The sequence below is a fragment of the Anser cygnoides genome, chromosome 17, assembly GCF_040182565.1.
Source record: "Anser cygnoides isolate HZ-2024a breed goose chromosome 17, Taihu_goose_T2T_genome, whole genome shotgun sequence".
In the NCBI taxonomy this organism is placed as follows: domain Eukaryota; kingdom Metazoa; phylum Chordata; class Aves; order Anseriformes; family Anatidae; genus Anser; species Anser cygnoides.
Window position 1 is genome coordinate 4,500,421 of NC_089889.1, and position 17,644 is coordinate 4,518,064.

The window sequence follows — 17,644 nt, forward strand, 5'->3', positions numbered from 1 at the left end:
GTTTGAAACAATTGGATGGCTTTTCATTACCAGTATTTTAATGTCGTTTTGCTACTTGACACAACTTTACTATATATATATTATAAGAATTTAATTATACATGCAATTTTAGGTTTTCTAGGGAGTTGTATAAAGTAAAATCCATCTATATCCTGCCCAGGTAATTTAACAGAATTACATATATAAACATAACATTAAAAGCAATTTTCTGGGACTCATGATTACACTGATTTTGTTTGTCACACACCTGCATGTACTGATTTACCATACTCTGTCACTCAGAGTAGACTCTGTCCCACAGCATAATGTGACAGATGCTAATGAATATGATACATCATAATTTTTCAAAGCGGAGATACTTGGAAAGATCTTACTTTCACCTTATTAAATGCTTTGAAATTTAATTATATTGAAAATAAAGTAAGATTCTAGGTGTTTTAAGGGGCTGTACACTCAACTCTAAACATAACTGAAAGTCACTTGAATTTTATGGATTTCTTTAATTAATTCTGGCCTAAATGTTTTTGAGCAGCAGACTAGTGGGAGGCTGGAATTATTTGGAGGGGTTTTGTTTCTAAGGCTGTGAGTGAAAAAGCTCCCACTAATTTCAGTGGGAACTCGAGCAAGCTGTTATGCTGTAGTCCAGTTGCATTTTCTCAGTGGAAGACAGCAGCAGGGGTGGCTTTGTGTGGGTTCTTGGGTCTAACATAAGGCTCTTGGAGAATCACAAGGTTAAAAATGCTTGAGTTTGTCAGACACCCTGCCTTTCTCTTTGAATAAAACTCAGCAGAGAGCTAAGTGTAACAGAATTAACAAAATACATGGCTTCAAAGACAGCGAACTTGAGGATTTTGGAAAAAGAGGGCTGCCTTTGATTCTTCTGCCAGCCTTGAAGCACAGTGCTCACACCGCTGCAAATATTCTTGAGCAGAAGTGTGAGGACAAAGGGAGGTGTAACAGCTCTCCTGTAATTCCGTGATAGACAGTTTTTTATTCCTTATTTGCTGTGGGAGATTGGTGCATGTGCACTGTGCTGAGCAAACACAGGCTCCTGATCTCCACGCATCAACAGCTCTGCGTTTGCCTTGTTCTGATCTCCTCTCTTTGTATTTCTTTGTTGCTCACCATCTCTGGTTGCTCCAGTATCGGCTTTTATGTTATGCTGGGCAGCACCTTCCTTTTAGGTTTTCATCTTTTTCAGCACAGTCAATGCTGATCTTGTTATCTACAGGCTTTGCTCTGCAGTTAGGGAGGATTCATGCTGGGCAGGACTTGGTCTCTTTTCTGGTGAAATGCCTTTTGCCTCCCGCTAGCAACTCTAAGTTGCCCAGCTCAGGCCCTTGGTGGAGCAGGAAACAGTTGATCCCTGCCCTAAGAAAGGGTGTGACCAGGGTGAAGTGGAAGGAATTTGTTTTTCATCATTTTGTCAGCCTGCAGAGCTGATAACATATTTGTGCTTTGTATTTTGTGTGCAAGAGGAGAGGGGGGAGAGAGCCTGATGCAGTGCTGCTCTGAGGTGGGCAAGAGTGGCTCGGAAGGGTGACTCTTGTTTTCTTACTTTATTATTATTATTATGATGATGATGATGAATCAGATGCCAGAAGGGTTGATTTTAATTAGATTAGTAAGCCTATAGCTGCTTGTTACCCACTTTGACCAGCAGCAGGGTGAGGCGAGGTGGGCGAGGTGTGGAGCCGGCTGCAGGCTGAGGGGCCGTTTCCCCTCAGGGGGGAACGTTCCAGAACCTTCCAGAAATAGGCTTCCCGCCTGTGTGGGCCCTCAGTGGCAGGAGCTGCGTCCCGGGCATGGCACACTGTGCCCAGCTCTCGCCCTGGGCCACGGTGGATTTGGGAAGAAGCACTGAAAAACACCAAGGAGGAGTTGAAAAAAGCTGGGCTTCATCGTGCTCCATGCTGAGGTGGGTGCTGCCGCCGCTCCCTGCATCATCCCGGGCATCTCACTCGAGGCCACAATGGTGTGAACCAGATCAGCGTCTCTCTGATATGCACAAATGTTTTACCAGTCATGCTTTAAACTAAAGGGATTGTAGGAATTTCAGTCACACTCTCTGCTGGGGGGAGTTAATATCCTTCCTGACTGAGTGCATCGCCTGGAGGGACCATTTTGTGTGTAACACTCTGGTAGAGAGAGCGATACCAGGCGCTGAGCAACGCAGGGTAAAAGACTAATGTGCGCTATGTTAAATGGTGTCTTGGGTTTTGCTGGGTCCCTATTCATAAAACACAACAAAGTGGCGACAAGGATAAACCTTGTCAGCTAAAGGAGCTGCTGGGAATACCAGAGAGTACTTAGTGACTAAAACAAATCAAATTTTGAAATCCTCCCTTCCAAAGGAAAGCACAGAGGGGATTTAACTAGAGTGAACAAGTGTATGTGCAGTAAAATGGCAGCGTGCGTGTGAGCAGGGCTGGGGGAGAGAAGGCTCTAGGACTAGCTTGGCTGCACTGGGGCAGAGCGCTGAGGCTGGGGTTGGTGTGGTGGTTCTAGCAGGCACCAAGCACCAGGCACTTCGGGAGGAGGGATGTGGAGAGGAGGGCTGCCCGGCAGTTGCGGGTGACCATGTCGAGCATCAAACCAAGGGCCTGGGTTATTGCTGAGCTCTCAGCCCACGTCGTAGTGGCAGCTGGGGGAGCGGATGCTTTGCAAAAGTCTTCTCAATGGTAAGAACCTGCCTTCTTGCTGTAGGCTTGTGCTGCAAAGGGTTAACTATAAGTTGTTTGCTGGTACCATATTTGGGTCTGGGAAGGTTCCTTTTTAATTGTAATTAGGCTGTCCTTGTGTTCGTGGCTTGTTTCCACATGGGAATTGTTTCTGACAGAAGCTGTTCCAGGAGTTTGGCTGCTAGCCTGGTGCTTGGGAGCTGGGCTTCAGCTCTCTGCTAAGCCAGATGCTCCCTCTGAGGCTCTGGCCAAGTCACTTAGACTCTCTGTGCCTCAGTTTCTATTCATAAAATGGGATTATTATCATCTACCTGTCTCACAAGGGACTTAGCTGCACGGTAGTCAGAGTGTTAAATGCTCACAGAGTGTTGGGAGGAATAGTATGCGTTCCGCAGGCAGGCAGGCAGCAGCACACCCGTGAATTCAAGTCTGGCTTGGAGTACGTCCGTAGTTGAAAAATAACGCACCAGTTACAAGTGCTGGGTTCTGTTCCCCAGCAGAGCTTCAGCTGGACCTGAAGTCAGTTGTCTTTTAATAGCTGTAGAAAGAGGAATAATCAAGAGAAGACTGTAAAATTGACGTTTTCTTCTCCCGCCTGAGCATGTAGACAAACTTCCTCGGGCTTTTCAAAATACTGTGTACCTAACTCTCACTGAAGTGGTGCTTGACCAAGGAGCCTCCCAGTCCTCTCTGGCAGCTGCTAGCTTGTCCAGCAAAGCCTGGTCACTGTTATCCTGGTGCTCTAGAGGTGGAATATGTGCTTTGTAGGTTGGGATACTGAAGTCCTGCCAAGGATGGGAGCTTTCTTTGGATGAGGCGTGATGGTGCATCATGACTTGCATATCACCGAGTAGCCCAGAATACTGGGCTGAAAGACAACTTGTGTCTTGCTTTACCTGTTTCTTTCCTTCTTCTTTTTTTTTTTTTCCTGTATTTTTTTTTCCTCAGAACTATTGCATTGTATCCCCTAAGGCTAGGATAGGGCCTTTGCTCTATTACATGGAAAGTTATTGAAAACTTGTGGAAAATTATGTTCCCTTTCACAATTCTCTACTATTGTATTAACTTGTTCAAAGAGCTCCAGCAGGTTACTGAGTTTCCTCCAGCAGACTCTGATGCCTCAAGCCTATGCTGTGAATCTCACCTTAATTAGATCCTTCATCCCTTTCTCAGGAACAGATGGAAGGCTCAGGGCTGTGAAATACTTGGGATCTCCTGAGAGACCTGAGGAGCGGTCCTCCATGGTCCTCTACCCCCTCACAATACAGCCATCAGTACCAGTCATCCCCTTTGAGGCTGTTTGTGCAGGTCCATTCAAGGGCAGCATGGGTATCCTTTCTGCTGCCTGCGGTGTGCCGCAGGCTCACGTTGGCCTTATGGTGCTCCCCTCCCTTCTGCCACCTCCATCATTTTCCCTGCACCTCATCAGCCCTGTGGAAATAGCAGATTGAGCTGCCCCCCTTTCCTGCAAGGATTTGTGATTTTATAGTGGGCTTTGGCTTAGCAGGAGCACATCTCATTTTGTATTTAATCACCTGCCTTGTTACCAGGGCAATTTTTTTTTTTCATGTGGCTATGTGAACTTGTTTCTGACCATTTTCCTTCCTTTCAAAAATGTGCGCTGTCTCTCTGCAGTCCCACATCACAGCTTCGATGGGTATTTTAAGATTTTTCTCATGTAACACATACAGTAGTCACTGATATTCAGTGATGCTCACATCTTCTCATCTTCTAATAATATCTTAATATCTAATAAGACCAGGTAGAGACATCAATCACATCTCTCATTGCTTTAGCATTTCCTAGTCAGTGGCTTACAGGACTGATACACTGGGAGCCTTGTACTTCTCTGCCTTGTGCTAGATGTTGATATTTGCAAGCCTGTGAATGGGTACCAGGCAAAAAGCAGCTAACCATGCCCTGTTGGATAACCCTATATGGCAATGCATCACCGATGTTATTGGTGAGAAATCCAATTACCACTGGATTTCATTTGCTTTTCTACATGCTTCCCTGATAGAGCATTATTCTGCCAGAAATTCACAGCAAGATGTGTCCCTGCCATGTGCCCGTAACTAAACTAAGGTACAGCACAGCTGACAAAAAGGGGATGTTAACAAAGGAAGGAGACTGAACCACAAGAAATCTGAGCCCTTTGCTTCCTGGATGCTGTAAAGAAGATGTATTGCTGTGTGTTCGTGGTGACTGTCATTTTTTGTCACTATTGTAACCTGTTCACTTTCTTGGCTTGTCAGCCAAGTGTGTGCTAGCCAGCAGTCTTCCCTTTCTTTGGATCGATACCTGCTAGGAGCAGGAGTTTTCTCTGATAGAAAATGTGTGATACAGCTACGTTTGTTTATCCCTCCCTTCATTCCTTCACTGGTCTAAGCCTTTGGTCCAACTCCGCGTATGCCAAAGGGTTTCTACAAGTGAAGCACCCACATGCTGGGAGTTTAGTCTAGAACAGAACATTGCAACCTTCATTTGGAAACTGCAGGAGATGGTTCAAACGCTGAATGCAGCCTCTGAGGATTGGGTCTGTGAAGGATGAAGAAGAAGCCCCAAGTGAAACCCCTTACAGAAGATTTTTGTTCTGTTTTTGCTGGCCCTTGGAATACAGACAAACCCATTAAAATGAGACCATAAAACAAGCCACGGACTGTGGTATATGTGCAAGTTTGGCAAGACCCAAAGCAAAGAGCAACAAGATTTAAAGCAAGTATCCTTCTGAAATTATAGTTTCAAACAGGGAGCACCATGCCAATCGATGAGAGTCTGCTTTTGTTATGGTCACAAAAACCACACGTCTGACTCATGCTATTATAGTGATGCACAGTGTTGTCAAGGTAATGGATTTGGGCACTTGGCATATACAGGAAGGGTGTAAAAGGCAAGGAAGTATTCTGCAGGCCTCTAGGAACAAGTTTCATATTAAGGACTTTTTTTTATGGCTGTGATGGGGAATACTCAATTTTTGTTGTAGAAGTGAGAGTTTTACGCCCTGGCCTACTGCTGCTGTCATGCATATCACCCATGGGAATGCTATTCTTTGCCTCATGTAGCAGGGTTTGTGAATGTCTGCTGCCTTGCCTCCTCTTGCTGGTACCTAAGAACCTTCCCTCCACAGGGCTGAAGTGGAAATTAGAAAGGGGAAGAGAGTAGAGAGATCATGTATGTGACTTCTGGTTCAGTTCCTTAGGAAAAGAACTTGGCAGTAAAGGAATTATTGGGCAGAATTCCTAAGAGACTGAAGTAAGGAGGAAGCCTCTAAGGAGCATGTCTATAACCTATCAAAATCTTTTACTTTTTCCTTTTTTCTTTTTCCATTTTTTTCTTTTTTTTTTCCTTTTGTCCTCTTTTTTCTTCATTTTTCCCTTTTTTTCTCCCCTCCCCACCCCCTCCATTTTTTCCTCCTTTTCTTTTTCCCTTTTCTCCTTCTTTTCTGCTTGTCTCATCTTTTCTCTTCTTTTTCATAGTGGCCACTATATTTTAAAGGACTATTTAAAGACAAGTTTGACAGAATCAACCAAAAAGCCAAGAGAAGTGGGGTTTCTGTTTTCAAAACTTTGCAATCCAGTCAGACTGCTTAACTGTGCTTTGGTACAGGGAGGAACTGATAGTTGCTTTCCTTTTCTTTTTTTTTCTACCTTTTAAAAATTATCAAGATGAGGGATTGCTGCCTATAAAGCTTTATAAGACAAATCTTTTCTTTATAACTCCATGTCTTCCTTTCACTAACTTAAATGAAATCAGAAATGGACAGTAAAAGTGAAATGTCTGCCCTTAATGAGTCAATCTGATTTATACGGACCAGTAATGCAAAGGGCATGTTAAGCATTTGAATAGTAGAGCTGAAGACTTGTCTGAAGAAGTGCATGCTTTGTGGGAATGCAATGGGTGAGCAGAGTTGGCGGCCCAGAGGAACAGCAGTGAGTGATAGCAGGTGTGCAAAAGTCAGTTCAAGTCCAGGCTGGGAGGAGATCTGCCTGGAATACCAATTTTGCCAACTCTGCGAAACAAAAACAAAGCAAAAAAAAAAAAAAAAAGGTGAACAAACGAACAAACAAAAAGCATTTTTGGGAGTTTTATGTTATATTCGGTGACAGAGATGTAGCCACTTGAGTAGCCATTGTGCATGTTGGGAGTGATGCTCTGAAACACAGCTTTTAAGGAACTGTCAAACTCCCACTGCTAAAACAGTTTACAATATGTTGTGGTTGCCTGTGGTACCCAGTGAATGGCCTAGATCATTCAGTAGGCCACCTCCAATCCTACTTCGTTTTTTATTGTCTATTACCAACTCTCTGAGTCAATATGGATTGTACTACACTATATTAGCAGTGATGATATTTTATCCTCCAAATGACAACACTCAATGAAGTTCGATTTGAAGTTCGATTCAGTGCGTAACAATGCACTAGGGCTAAATAAACTGCTGCTTAAAAATCATATGGTGGTGTACATTTAAACATCACAATCTAATGTTAGATACAGCAGTGATTCTTTTGTTTCATAAGTTAAGTGCCAACAGGAAAAGCAAAAGGAATTAAGACAGAGGCAGCATAAGAAACATGGCACAGTACATATAAAACTAACCACGGAGAAAGGTGATTAATTACATTAAATATAAAATCTGAAAGAAAATAAACTATTATTATAAAACAAATAAGAGCTTATACGGGGTCTTTTGCAAACCTGTATTTTATTATTTCTCCTTTGTCAGGGAATGCAGAGATCTGACAGCAGGGAAGGAAAAGTCCACAAGGGGCAAACTTTGACTGCTTGGACAGTGTCAGCATTTGTCAGCTTAAGTAAAGGTATTAAAAGACAGTGTACTACTGTTAGAGGTAAAAGCTTGGTGTTCAGGAATTGCTCTGAGCTCAGAGTTTAACTGGTGATGCTGAATCCCTGATATGCAGCTAATTAGTTTTGCAGAGCTGCAGGGACCCACTGAGATTTATAGCAGATGTAGCAAGCGATGGATTTTACATGGTGCCTTTCTGTTTTCAGCGTTACTTGTGCAGGAAGTCTATTTCTGTTTATCTTTAGGCTTGAATTTTTAGGTGGAAATAGTGTGTCTAGAAAAAAGAAATCCTTAAGCTCTTTACTCATGTTGGAATGTCAGCTTCACAATGCATTTCCTAAGAGAAATGATGGCATGCCATAATGCCTATGTTAAAAAAAAAAAATCGTACAGTTCAGTGTCTTTCTTTTTGAGGGATCTCCAAATCCTTGTGAACCTCTGATTCACATTTCCTTCTCTGATCTACAAAGGGTGTTTCACAACTTTTACTCTTTACAGTACTTAGAAATGATATTGATATCAGTTTGCCATAAAGATTGTAAGGGCTGAGTTGTGTGTGTAGGTTGTGTGTCTGAATTCCTCTGCATACCATCTATAAATATTTTAGCACGTGATACTTATAAAACATCTCAGTTTCACCAGAGCAACGTAAGGGAGACAATAATGTGGTCCTTTCATTCATCACAAATGTATACTCTTAGCTCTGTTCAGCTGCAGCCACTTTTTAATAACAGGTGGGGAACCTTGCAATAATCCAGCTGTCATCCCAGCGCTTTAGGAAGCAGAATAAAGCAGAACACAACAGGCCGGAAGCGCAGTAGATACGAATCAGCATAGTTCAGTTGAAACTGGGGGAACAGTGCGGATGTTTGTTCGTTTTGGTTGTTGTAGTGAGCTAATCAAGATAATATTTTACTGCTAACAGAGAAAACAGAGACTCAGGATCAACATTACAGTTTTGAAACCATACTGGACCGAGCACAGAGTTTTAAATACACTGTCTTGTTGTAAGTATGTATGCATAAACACCCGCCTGTAAAGAGCTTTTCTTTTAAGTCTCTGTTGTGAGGAAGTAAAATGCTACCTCTTGTCCTGGGCAAGTAAGTATAAACTGCTGATGTAAATGCTAGCAAATCTGAGGAGTGTCTTGGTGCAAACCAATGTCCTGTGGAAAGTTTTTTTTCCTTCTTTCTTTCTTGAGTCTCTTTTACCCATCTTGGATGTCTTTAAGTCATCATCTTTACTACTGCTAGATTTGACATATAAGTTATAGGCTTTCCAAGAAAATGGAATAATAAATTCATCCTCGTGCAAGAGAGCTTTTTCCTGATTCATCCTGAGCTCTCAGGGCATCGTGATGAGTCGTCTCCAGCTCTTAGCTACAAGGGACTGTGGGACTAGCCAAAGGGAAGGAAAAAAACAGTCTCTCTGCTTTGTAGCCAGCAGACAGGCCTTTCTTTTCTGCCACTGGGAGGAGCATGAAAACAAGAGAAATCACATCTTCCCTAGGAGCAGAAAGCTGCAGCTCCCAGACTAGAAAACTGAAGTTGACATTTGTAGTAATTTTCTCTGCTGATATGTAAGAATATGTGGTCTTTTCTTTTGAGGCAGAGGTAAATATAACTTTTTTTTGACTTGAATACTGAGATTATTGGGTCGTTGTGCTTTTGTTTTCCCTTTCCACACTTACAAATTGCACAGAGATACTGGGTGCTTGTCTAAGTGTGGCATGAATAATGGTCTGGTTGCCACTTTGTGCAGTGCCAGCCCTGCTACTGCTCCTGGGCTGGGACATAGCTATAAGCCTGCCAGCCATGCTCTTGTGCTGTGGCCTCCAGGACGGACTTACGCCCCCTCAGCATGCCCTAAAAACTTGAGGAGTATAGGAGATGTTGAATGAATTTAAAAAAAAAAAAAATCTTTTTTTTTTTTCATTATTACTTGTTGATCTGCATCCCTGTCCATAGTTAAAGTAGTTGGGCAGCTATAAGCAAGCTGTAGAAAAATCCATGTTCTCCAAAGGGCTAAATTTCTGTTCTCAGATACAATCCTGCAGTCTTTTGGGAACTTTAGAACAGAAGCTATGCCCATGACAAGAGTGCAGGAGGAGCCGTGCTTATTGAAGCAAGAATGGTGCTGGAAGGGACTGTAGCCCTGCTGTGCTGGCATTTATATTTCTGGAGCAAAAAAAGTCAAACTGCAATAAGTGAATGAATCCAGACCTTTTCCGTCGCATAGCAAAACCACCAGCTTTCCCACCCTGGGAAATAAACCCACGCTGATTATTTAAGACCTGTCTGTTAGGTATGAAGCTTTGATGGCTGCCTTGGATACAGATGTACATGTGCATAAGGCAGTGCGATGACTGCTATTCACAGTGTGGAGTATAGGAGGATAAAATGTCACTGCAGTTACTCTGACGTTTGGTACAGTAGCTGGGCAGCACTATAAGTATATGGTCCCATAAAATGGAGGCTTAGAAATGACAGTGAGGGTTTCTGCCTGATGCTGCAAATTAACAATAAGCCTCAGGGGCATGGTGTAATTATTTACTTTGCTAAATAACACAGAGGAACTATGGTTTAATTACAGTAGTTTAGCTATGCAATAGAATTGCAGAGAATGTAGCTTCAGTGCATTGCATTAATGAGCCTTGCTAACGGTTACTTCTAATATTGGATAATGTTTCTTTTGTTTTAAATCATCCTTCCTAAATGAGTTCCATGCAGATGAGAAGGAACCTTTCCAAAGTATCACAATGGATTGTTTTTGTTTCCAAAAGACACAACCCAACAAGGCATTTGATATTACAATTATACTCAGTAAAGCCAGATGCATTTGGCTCTGCTCTTGTGTCGTTGATGTCCCTTTTGTGCTGGCTTTTGGTGATATTTAAGTGAAAAAGCATGTAACCGGGCATCTTCAGATGGCAAGAGTCTCCATTTCTCAATCCTGCTATCAATCCAATCAACTCCTTTTATTTAAAAAAGATCGGAGAAGAGAAGAGTGCACATTAAGCAATAGCTTTCTCTGAACATTTAGGTACACTAATTAATAAAAAGGTCACTACAACTTTAGGGCCCAAGTTTACTTTTATTCAAGTCAATGGCCCAGCTGAACAGGAATTGTGTTAGCCATTGCTGTGTAGCATCCCACAAAGTAGATCCTTCCTCTGCTGTTACTAATTCCTCCTCTTTTCCAGCCTTTTCTTGAGCTTGTCTATCCCCCTGCTATAAGGTCATCTTCCTCTTCCACAACTGCAAGCCTGCTGGCACTTCTTTAGGTGCTGGTATCTCACTGATAGTCCAAGAAAGTCCTATTTCGTTTTTGCCTTCAGGCCTCTCTGAAGGGTCTCTTCAAGATTAACCCAACATCAGTTGGCCATCCTGTACTATTTATGAGGAAGGAAAATTTTCTATTGTTGTTGTTTGTTTTTCCCTATTTTTCCTCTTTACCCTAGCTTTTATTTTCATTGTCATCAAAATCTTCTTACGAGCCTAGAGGTCCCCTGCGTTGTTGCAGCCTTGATCAATAGTTAAACGCCATTCTTGCCTGAGAAGCTGTTCTGCATTTTTAATGGTCAGTATTGCACAAGAGATCATTCTTACTCAGCTGGTTTGAGCTGGAGCCCTCTCTGTAGTGGCCATGATCAAAGTCATGGCTTGAATTTGCTGTGGTAGGCTCAGCAAAGCACTTTGTAGAAATGAGAACAAAAACTTTCCAACTGCAGAAATTAGTTATTACCCTTTAATTAAATTCCTCTAAGTTCTTGACCTAAGTGGTGCCAGTTCCTCAAATAAACCCCGCAATGAATTAAGACTGAACTGTGCCCAAATAAAAATACTTATAAAATACAGTTGCTTTTAAGTTCAGTTGAATGTCCCATGTTTTTTTTTTTTTTTTTTTTGTTAAGAGAGAGAGGAATCTAATTCATCTGTTGGGTGCCGTTTCCCATTTTATGCCATTGTGTCCCATTCTCTCTTTTTCATATCCTCATCAAACTTTTAAGCTATGACAACGTGAAGCATGCAGACTGTGGATGGAGCAGGAGACTGTGTGTCAGAATGGTTGGTTACCTGTTGGGCATGACCTGGCAGTGCTGGATGGGTGTGTTTCTCAATTTTGCTGGCTAACTGGGAGATTTAGGCTCTGGCAGACTGAAGAGTGAAAACTGTTCCTTGTACTTTGTGGATTCTTTTGTGGGCTTTTCACTTCCACCCAGAGGAACGGTTTATTCACCTTTCTCATAGGAGTTAGAGTGAGCTGGACTGGAGGAGCATTTGGAAGAGAGAAGGGGATTACAGTTAGTGCTAGCAGCTCACACCTGACAGGCTGTTCATTTTCATTTCATTTTAACTATGGATGCTGATCTCAGCTGTGCATGATAAATTCATAGTTAGGCAAAATGTGCTGTTTCTTTTGTACTTCATATCTCTTAAGAGATTGAATGCTTTTCACAGACAAGCTGATATAATACCTGAAGTGTTTTGTGTCGTGCAAGGTCATAAGAACATGGAAATCTAGGTTGTTCACTTGTACAGCTGTCCAGGCCTAGTTAGGTTTCATGTACTAGGAGCTGGTAATTCTTCAAACTGTCAATTTTTGGGCTGGTTGACTGACTGAAACAGATACACTAATGTCTGGCAGTTGGAGTACTGTAGCCTGCGGTTACAGAGAGTAGGTTAGCATCTTGCCAAGATCCAGAAAATAAATGGAGAAAGTGGTTAAAAAAAAAAAAAAGGGGGGGGGGAACGACACAAAATGTACACCAGGAAAAACGGGAAATAAAAGACTGGTTTAGTGCTAATTTTTGCTGTCAGAGTTAAAAATAAGACTGTAATACTTAGAGATACGAGGGAAGTCAATGTTCTCAGGAATGTGGCTCTGAGTCCCCAGGTCCTGGCCTAATTGTGGTTTGGGTAATTTTATTTTATAGATCAAAATTTTCATTGTTGTTTCAGTTATATTAAGGTATTGATTGCTCAAAGCTATGAAGTTAATTTTCATTTCAAAATGCAAGTGTGTGAGGCAAAATATCTTCTTTATGGTTTTGCTGTCATGGTTGTGAAATTCGACATTAGAAAGAGCATGGCAGGCATTTGTGGCATGTTGTGGTATAGTGTGAGCTAGAGAAGAAAGAAGCGTTTCCACTTTTTTGTTTTTCAAACCTAATCTCATCTGTTTTCAAATATCTGTAGTTACTTGCAGTACTGGTCAAAAATTTATTTTTTAACTGACAAAAAAGAACATTTGTTTCAACCAAAACCAGGTAGGCATTTATACCATTTAAACTAAAAATCAGAACAAGCAGTTGATCCATATTTTCTCTAGAACTTGGAAAAGTAGAGTTTTGTTTTGTTTGTTTGTTTTTCATATCCTTACTTTGAATTGTTCAGTTTTTAAAGTTTTCTTACTATGGTTTTCAAAAGGTGCTGACCCTGACCTTATAACATTTTTGATTCTGGTTAATCTGAACTGAAAAAACTGTAACTTTTTGTTTTCTGGACTTAGTCATATTTAAAAACAATGAATTATTTGCAAAGGTGTAAATATTAGGAACATGTACAGCTCCACAAGTCCATTTGCAGAAAAGTAAGCCTAGGAGCCATCTAGGTAAGGCAAGGAGGGCACAACAGTAAAAGTAGCACTGATATTTCGGTTAGATTTGGCTATAGAAATGCTACGGGTTGTGTACAAGGAAACCTTGTGCAGGTGGGAAGGACATCCGAACTCAGCCTAGCTCAGGAGCAAACACAAGTAACAGCAGGACTGAAAATGCAAATAGCATGCAGACAAGAGTCTGAAGAAAACTGCAAGCGGAAGCAGATAAGCCAGCCCGCTTCTCACCAGGACCCCACTGTATGCCCCATGCATTTCCTAAACTTGTGACCTGCACACTGTACCTTCAGAGTTGCAGAAGTGATGATCCATAAAATGTATAAATATAATAAACTCAGACAGCAGCAGCAGAGTTAGAGAAACCTCATGCCACAATCTCCTGCTTCCTACTGTTAAAAACGTGTAGCCAGAGCACTGTTGATCTGCCTGCTACAATCAAAGATGTTTGCATGCTGCACTGAACATATGCTCTAGGTACTCTCCACAGGGGCTGGCAGATTGCTTCCTCTGTGCAATCATTTGTGTTGCTGCTGCTGCTGCTATATTCTCCTGCCCAAATGCAGGTCTGAAACTGACACAATAATTTTCAGTTCTGCTTTACGTATTCCTGATGCTGGGACTCTCAGAGGACTGCAGTTTAAAAGGGTACTGTCTCTGGGCCTGCCCTAAAAAGCAGAAATCCCCAGAGATCTGGGGACTTGTATTTCGGATTTTTTTTTTCTTTATTTTGGGCTAGAATTGTAAGAATATAGCTTATCAGTTTTTAGACTAAAAATGCAAACTGAGCTCTACTTTGGCTTTAAACCTGAGTTCTCTCCTAAAACTGATGTTGGCACTGAAGACAGCCTTCCTCATGCAGTAACTCTGCATACAGGTGTGTGGGATATGAGCAGCTTATGAAATGTTCTCTTTGATAACAGCATGATGAAAATAAATTGCCTTATATAAGTAGTGTTATGAACTCAGTGTGCCATTTTGCCTTTATTGGATATATGTGGGCTGCTCAGATCAGCAATATGTGCACTGTGATCCCAGCAGGCCTTGGAGGTCCCTCGGTGTGGGAGGTTGGGCTCACAGGGGTTAAAAACGGGAAGGTGATGTTTAGGAGAAATTGCTGGGCTGTTGCTGTTCAATTCCCAGTCGCCACAGTGTGTGGAGCAGAACGACAAACTTTACGTTTGCGCTGCTGAGGTGTTAATCCAATTTCTGTGTTGACAGTCCCTCTTTCCTTCCAGCAGAAGCAACGCAACATTTTACTCTACGTTTTTCCCCCTTCATTTTTCCAGGGCCCATATGGGCATTTTGGCTTAGAGCTGAAGCACAGGACACGGTGGTGCAAACAAGCAAACTTTGCATATGGGCTGCTGCTTTGTTACAGCAGCTAATGTCTGTTCAGCTGTGAGCAGAAATCTGTTTAAAGAGAGTATGAGATAGCAATGCAGCTGGTTAGGCAAAAGTTTCAACTTTAGAAACTTCTCGAGAAGGCAGAGAAGAAGAATGAAGTAGGTGCCAAGGGAAGAACAAAAGAATGATCCTAACTGAAATAGCGTTATTAGGATAAAATCACTCTCTGGATCCATTCAGGCAATGATGGATGAGATGTGTACACAACATTGATCACTGCACATTTTATTTCCTTAGTCCGTCTATTACCTACCAGGAGGGTGTACTACCTCATTCTTATCAGCTTCTACTTCTCTGTGAGATGCCCAAATTTCACCTGCACTGAAACTTTTCTCCTGTTTTGGCAGTGTGAAAGGATCTTTGAATGGCTCTGAATCAACCCTAAGGTCTTTGTTGAGCTCCCTTTCCTTTTCCTATCCAGCCTCAGACCAAAATCAGAATGTGTTCGTCTTTTCTTTGTCAAGTACAGGTATCTTCTGGACCCCTGGGGTTAGTCTCCTACGCCTGCTTATTGGAGATACTAAGGGAGCTTCAGAAGCACAGAGCCATCAGACAACCAGGCACGTTAGGGGATGCTGCATCTTACCCTGATGAAACGGATTAGGAGTTGAAACCAGATGAAACAGCAAGAGGTCAAAACCTCAGTATCTCTCTCAAAGATAATATTATTGTGAAAGCTAATTTTTTCAGGTAGTGCCTTTTTTTTTTTTTTTTTTTTTTGTCTTTTGTAAAGTTATTCGTACGTTCCTGTTCCTTTTGGCAGCCTAACCAGGAATAATGATCCCAACGATCGGTAGAAATTGCTTCTGCTGGAAGCAAGAACTAGCTCTCCCAATAAAATATTTCTAGAGGTTGATTTTGTAGCTGGCGGCTCAGTTCCTTTCTTACAGACAATTCTATGTCTGTCAGAAGTGGACTACAGGAAATTTTTAGGTTGATACTATTGGAATATATTGTAAATACACTAGGGAGTGAAGACCAAATTATTGGGTACTGTGCTGTGGGCAGCACCACAGAAAATCAATGTAAAACAAATCCGGAATGTGCCAAATCTAGCTTCCTTGCCATTTCTGCTTTGGCCGTCTGTAGGCACAGCAGTGCCACTCATTAAATGATACTGAAATAATCCATTGAATTTTAAACAAATCCAGACCTTCAGATCGTGGCTCTTGTTCAAGTGAAATGCACAATTACCTCCTCTATTAAAAATGCTAATGAAGCCAAAATGGGGTTGGGTGGGGGGCAAAGCCATTGTTTGATTTTAATGAAACATATTTTCTTTTTGAATTTTATTTTAATGAGAGATGTCCTATTAAGCTTAATACAGTCAAACTTCTGATAAAAGCCCTTATCAAAAACCGAGCCATAGAAAAATAAATTAATTTAATTGTGGCAGCTAAACAAAATGGACCATTTTCTTCGATTGGAAGCGAATGGGAATATGATCTAATAACACTGTACTTATTAGTATTTCTGATATGTAAATTAAAAACATTAAGTGAATAGCGAGATGATCCATAGCTTCTCTAGACAAAGTAATAAATGTGAGCCAGTTTTTTTTACACAAAAAACTGATATAATTAGAAGACTGTTAACATTTTTTTTAACTGCATGAAATGAACAAGCCACAGGAGACCAGTTCATCATAATAATTAAAGTTCAGAAATAGTTTTATATTACCATAAGTAAGATTTGATATATATCTTTTTAATTTACTGTAAATAGCCTCCCTCTCCCTCAATAGAAATATGCATCATCTTCGGGTGATGGTTCTGTTTGTTTCAGATCCGCCATCGTCTGGTATTTGCCAAGGGCATACATTAAATACCTTCCTAATGTGAGGAACATATGGGTTACCACTTCATAACAACAAGAGCAAACAAGCACAACGATTTCTCTCCAATCTAGGGTACACACTGAGCATGATCATTGCATATTGCTGAATTTAAGAATTTCTTTAAATTCTGAATGCACTCTTTACAATAAAAGTTTATGAAGTATAGAGTATGAATTAATGACAAGGAAGTGATATCCGGCCTAGGCATACTTTGTACTCTAGGGAATTTAATAACATTTACCATTCCTATTATTTTGGTATAGCTTGCATGATTTGCATAGTGCAGTGGGCAAATAAGGCCACTGGTTCTGTCACAGCACCTGCTGAATGTCAGCCAGCAAAGGAGCTTGTGAAGCTCTCAGGATAACATTGTAATGAAGAAATGATGTTAATCCTTTCTGTTTCAAAACGTTTTCCGTTTGGGGCATTATGAGGCAACCAAGGTGGTGGGTTCGGTTTGGTCATGGCAGTGCAATCTGAGCCTTACGTGGCTCTTACAGTTGTCACTTTGGAGAAGGGTCAGGACAAGCTCTGCTGCTGCTTTGTCCTCTTCCTCTGCTGAGCTGTTTGTAGGATACCCCTTGAACTGCAGGGCCAAAGAAATGTAAATCTTGTGTGCCAAGCTCTACTTCTGCACGTAAAAAAAACCTTACTTGCTTGAACTTAAACTGGGTCCTTCTATTAGGATCTCTGCTAGGGTCTCTCAAAATCCTGCCCTGAGCATTCAGCAGCCCCACAGCCTGCAAGACTGTGATCCTTCTGGCTAGTGCATGGCCTGCTCTGAAAGTGAAAAGTATCTTTGTGTCTTTAGGAGCACTGCAGGCAAGATTGCTTTTCCACTCTAAAATATATTGCTTTCTGCAACTCTGGCTCTTAAACCTCCCTTAACTCGTGTGCTTTTGGCATCTTCGGTCCTGTCTTTCCATATTCAGGCCTGAATCCCTTCTTGATATATTTGCAAGCTTATTTCAGTTGTTTCTGTGTGGATGATTTAAGGCCAGCAAATAACTTTTTTCCCAGTGTATGCAAGTGTCTTCTCCAATAAATAAAAACCACATCTCACATCAGTGGGCACCCCGGGACCTGCGTAACAATCCACTGCTGTTCAGGTCTGATGGCGTAGGGACACAGTTCAATTGTGTTCTGTATTGCAAAGGCCTGCCGTTTCAACGCAGGACCAATTTTCCACTTTACTTATAATGAAGAACAGGACATCACTGTGTTGGGAGGACAAAAAAAAAGAAAAGAAACCAGTGCATTGTGCTTTAACTTGTGGCTATTCTGCTCTACAGCTGTCTC

General features: G+C 41.6%; 1 protein-coding gene across 13 annotated transcripts in view; it reads left to right on the forward strand.

Moving 5' to 3' along the window:
• TMEM132B (transmembrane protein 132B) overlaps nt 1–17,644 on the forward strand; it is a 254,707-nt gene that overhangs the window by 130,504 nt on the left and 106,559 nt on the right. Inside the window, exons 1-2 of one of the 13 annotated variants that reach the window (XM_048073884.2) lie at nt 1,785–1,918; nt 7,405–7,498. The exons of 11 other annotated variants lie outside the window; for them this stretch is intronic. Coding sequence is in view for 1 of the 2 variants with exons in the window: in XM_048073883.2 (XP_047929840.1) it covers nt 1,806–1,918 (113 nt within the window). In the remaining variant the exon portion in view is untranslated. Of the gene's footprint in view, nt 1–1,731; nt 1,919–7,404; nt 7,499–17,644 lie in introns of those variants that run through there. One more of the 13 variants, XM_048073883.2, reaches the window with a different exon arrangement.